General features: G+C 41.9%; 1 protein-coding gene across 1 annotated transcript; it reads left to right on the top strand.

Annotated features, from left to right (window-relative positions):
* The first annotated feature begins 392 nt into the window (after positions 1-392).
* LOC127784412 (probable NAD(P)H dehydrogenase subunit CRR3, chloroplastic) lies at positions 393-2,029 on the top strand. Its single transcript, XM_052311705.1, has 2 exons — positions 393-829; positions 1,726-2,029. Exons 1-2 carry the CDS (start codon positions 427-429, stop codon positions 1,848-1,850), a joined length of 528 nt encoding a protein of 175 aa, XP_052167665.1. The 5' UTR covers positions 393-426; the 3' UTR covers positions 1,851-2,029.
* The last annotated feature ends 1,415 nt before the right edge of the window (positions 2,030-3,444 follow it).

Below are 3,444 nucleotides of genomic sequence, written 5' to 3'. Positions count from 1 at the left end.
AGGAGGGGAGCCGGCGCCGACAGAGGGAGAAGGGGAGAGCCGGCGGGGATGAGTGGATTTGGGGATTGCATGACGAGGGAGGAGGAGCCGGTGAGGAGTTGGGACTTAGGAGTTTGTGGGTCCCACTAGCAGATATTTCTGAGTCCCACACGCGGTGCTTGCACTGTGAAGAGAGGGTCTTCATTCTAGCTGTCATCTCGTGGTAACTCACAGTGGGTGCTTGGCTGCTTCCACTGTGAAAGGCCTTAGTCGGACTGAACCAAACGTGTCAAATGTGCTTTGAGATTTGTGATGTGGGGTGGAGAGATATTACGTGATAGTGACAGGTGTCGCAGTAGGGAAAAAAGAAGAAAATGAAAGATCTTTCTCTAAACTTTATCCATTTACACACTTTCCACTCCACACACACTCTCCCCGAAGTCCGCCATGGCCGCCGCCGCCTCCTGCTGCTGCCGCCGCCACCTCGCCGTCGCCGCGCCCCGCGCCCCGCGCCTCGCCGCCGCCGCCGCCGTCGTCGTGGCCTCCTCCGCCTCCGGTGCCGCCGCGGGGGAGCCCGTCCGCCGCATCCGCCGTCGCGCGCCTGGCCCGCAGCCGACCCAGCCCCTCAAGTCGGCCCCACCCACCCAGCCGTCCGTCGCGGAGGTGCGGCGCGCCATCGGCCTCGGCGATGACGACCCTTCGGCGTCCTCCCGCCGCGGGGAGAGGCAGTCCGCGTTCATGGAGCTCATCGCGTCCACACCGATCGGGCAGCCGGAGGGCCACGCCGAGCGCCGCCTCCGGGAGGCCGCCGAGTGGGTCGTCGACACCACCGAGGACCGCGCCTGCCAAGGTAGTAGAGCTTGCAAGAATTATTTATTTGTTAACATATACGTGCCAAACAATTCTACCCAAAAGGCTTAATCTGTGAAAAGAAGCTGGGTAATCTACTCAATACTTGACAATTAAGGCCCTGTTTGTTTCAGCTTAAGATTGTTGTAATCTAGATTATTAAATCAGATTACTCTAAGCTGGATTATAATAAGCTGATATAAAATAATCTACGAGTTGTTTGTTTCTCTGGATTATTAGAGGCATCTGAGGGTAGTGGGTCTTTAGCCACTCAATAATCTGGAAAAAGCTCCTCTAGAGGAGATTATTGGATTATAGTAATCTGGCTTATAGATTATAATAATCTAGCATAATAATCTACTTGTTTGTTTCAGCTTACTCCTAATAATCCAGATTATAATAATCCTAAGCTGAATCAAACAGGGCCTAATATGCTGCACTGTTTATGTTAATCTGTAACTTGGATTAATCTGATGTTACATATTCTGAGTGCCTGGGTACAATAATTATCACTATTCACTAGTCACTAGACAATACATTGTGACCATTCGATGGTATGTGGAAGGTGTAATCGCTTTTTTTTTTCCTTATAAAAGATGTGCTGGCTGTAAGTGTTGCCATTTTGATTAAGACTCTACGTTGCTATTTGCGTATCAGTTATTAGTGGAACATTTACTATCTAACTGCTGTACTGTCTGCATGATACTAGCCACTTCAATACAGGCCATCATATACAACTAGGAAGCACAATTTCTTGTGTGCTACTGACAAATAAAATACGAAATACGTTTCGATGAGATTTGTTTACAGCTTATAAGTGATGTTCTTTGTTTTACACCATTTTTAGTCATTGTACAAAAAGTAGGCTGAATTTTTTCTTAATGCTATTCTTTTCAGCACAAAAGTCCCTGTTGCTGCTGTGCATGAAGATCTTTCCTCTGTGGCTGCTCCTCCTGTCTATTGCCCTCGGCATTATAAAGCTACCATTTGATATTCCTGGTCTGGATAATCTCCTAATGTAAGGCGTTAGTTTGTTCTATTATTCTTTTCATGATTATACAAGCTGTGGACACTTGAAAGAAATAGCAGTAGATATGATATGGACCATTGAGGTCATTGCTGTTGTAAGTTATGATCAAGTTGTACAATTGCTGTTCTTCACTTGCTTGCGGAATAACATGTGGATAAGTGCATTATATGATGGGATATTAGTCACAATGATTTTAATTGGTGGTGTGATGTACTACCTCCGTCCCAAAATAAGTGCAGCCGTGGGTATCCGTGTCCAACGTTTGACCGTTTGTCTTATTTGAAAAATTTATGAAATTTTTTTTAAAAAGTAGTCAAGCATAAAGTACTATTCATGTTTTATCATCTAATAACAATAAAAGTATTAGTCATAAAAATTTTTCAAATAAGACAAACGGTCAAACGTTGGACATGAACAGTGCAAAACTACACTTATTTTGGGACGGAGGGAGTATGTGATAAGCATAATGAAATATAGATACTTATCCATCTAATATAGTCTGACCTTGTTAGATCTTATGTACTTAAAGGCTGGTTTGATTTTCTACCTTACCATAATTTTGTATTAGGATTATTTATTAATCCTTAGACTGTTTCTCTTCTAGACTTTTGGGCTTATGTAACTTATAGAATTTAGTGTAAACTCAGCACTAGCATTAAGTGTAACTCTTGGTCTTTTGTAGCACTAACTGTAACTCAGCTATATATATATGAGATTTCACCTCCACACTTTGTGAGAGGCATCTATTCTACTTATTCTACATTTTGTAATGCCAAAACATGGGCAGGTTTTGGCATTACCAAAGTTTGGTAAATTGGAGATGAAGAATGTTTGGTTCCCTACCAAAATGAACCAAAAAGACTCTAAATCAGCTTATTATTGCCATATATCTTGTGCTATTTTATCCTTCTTATCCACATACAATTTTTTTCAATACATCAGCCATGGTTCAATGAACAGTCACTTTCTCCTCAAGGACTCATATCTTGTAATAAACCTAACTTGGGTAGATGCTGCATTGACCAATGATAAAATGATTGCAACATATTTGGTTCCGTACTTGAAGTAACCTAATAGAATAATCTGTCATTGTCTGTTCCTTCTCTATTTGTTAAGTGTAATTATAAGGATTAGATTTATAATAAGGCAAATTTCTGTCCCTTCTTTGTGCCTTTACTTACATGGTACATATAGCACATTGTTGATTTCCTGGCCAATATACATCATTTCACTTTTTTTTGGGACCATATTGTAATACACTAGAGGACTACAAGGTTCCTAACAAAGTGTGAGTAGTATTGAGTTCTGTAATATGTAGGACTGGCTAACTGTTGGAAGTATAAGGCTTCATTTGTTCAATGAGAAAACACATTTCAGCACCAAATTCCTCTTCATCTCGTTATACTGGTTCTTCCTCCCCTCTGTTTGATCTCATCCTACCAAATTCCTTCTCCCTAGGACTCAATTAGGAATGTCTCCTATATTTTGTGAGTTACACATTTTAAATTGCATAGCTTATGGATTATGATGAAGACTGCAAATCACTAGATGTTATACACCTTGAAAGATCTGACAAGCGCATGCCG

The sequence above is a fragment of the Oryza glaberrima genome, chromosome 9 (genome assembly GCF_000147395.1).
Source record: "Oryza glaberrima chromosome 9, OglaRS2, whole genome shotgun sequence".
In the NCBI taxonomy this organism is placed as follows: Eukaryota; Viridiplantae; Streptophyta; class Magnoliopsida; order Poales; family Poaceae; genus Oryza; species Oryza glaberrima.
Note: the sequence above shows the minus strand (reverse complement) of the source record. Positions and strands in the feature narration are given on the sequence as shown.

Excerpts from the sequence above, each read along its gene's own strand:
- LOC127784412 (XM_052311705.1), top strand. The coding sequence starts at position 427 with ATGGCCGCCGCCGCCTCCTGCTGCTGCCGCCGCCACCTCGCCGTCGCC. Across the intron at positions 830-1,725 it reads CGAGGACCGCGCCTGCCAAG|CACAAAAGTCCCTGTTGCTG; the intron begins GTAGTAGAGCTT and ends TATTCTTTTCAG.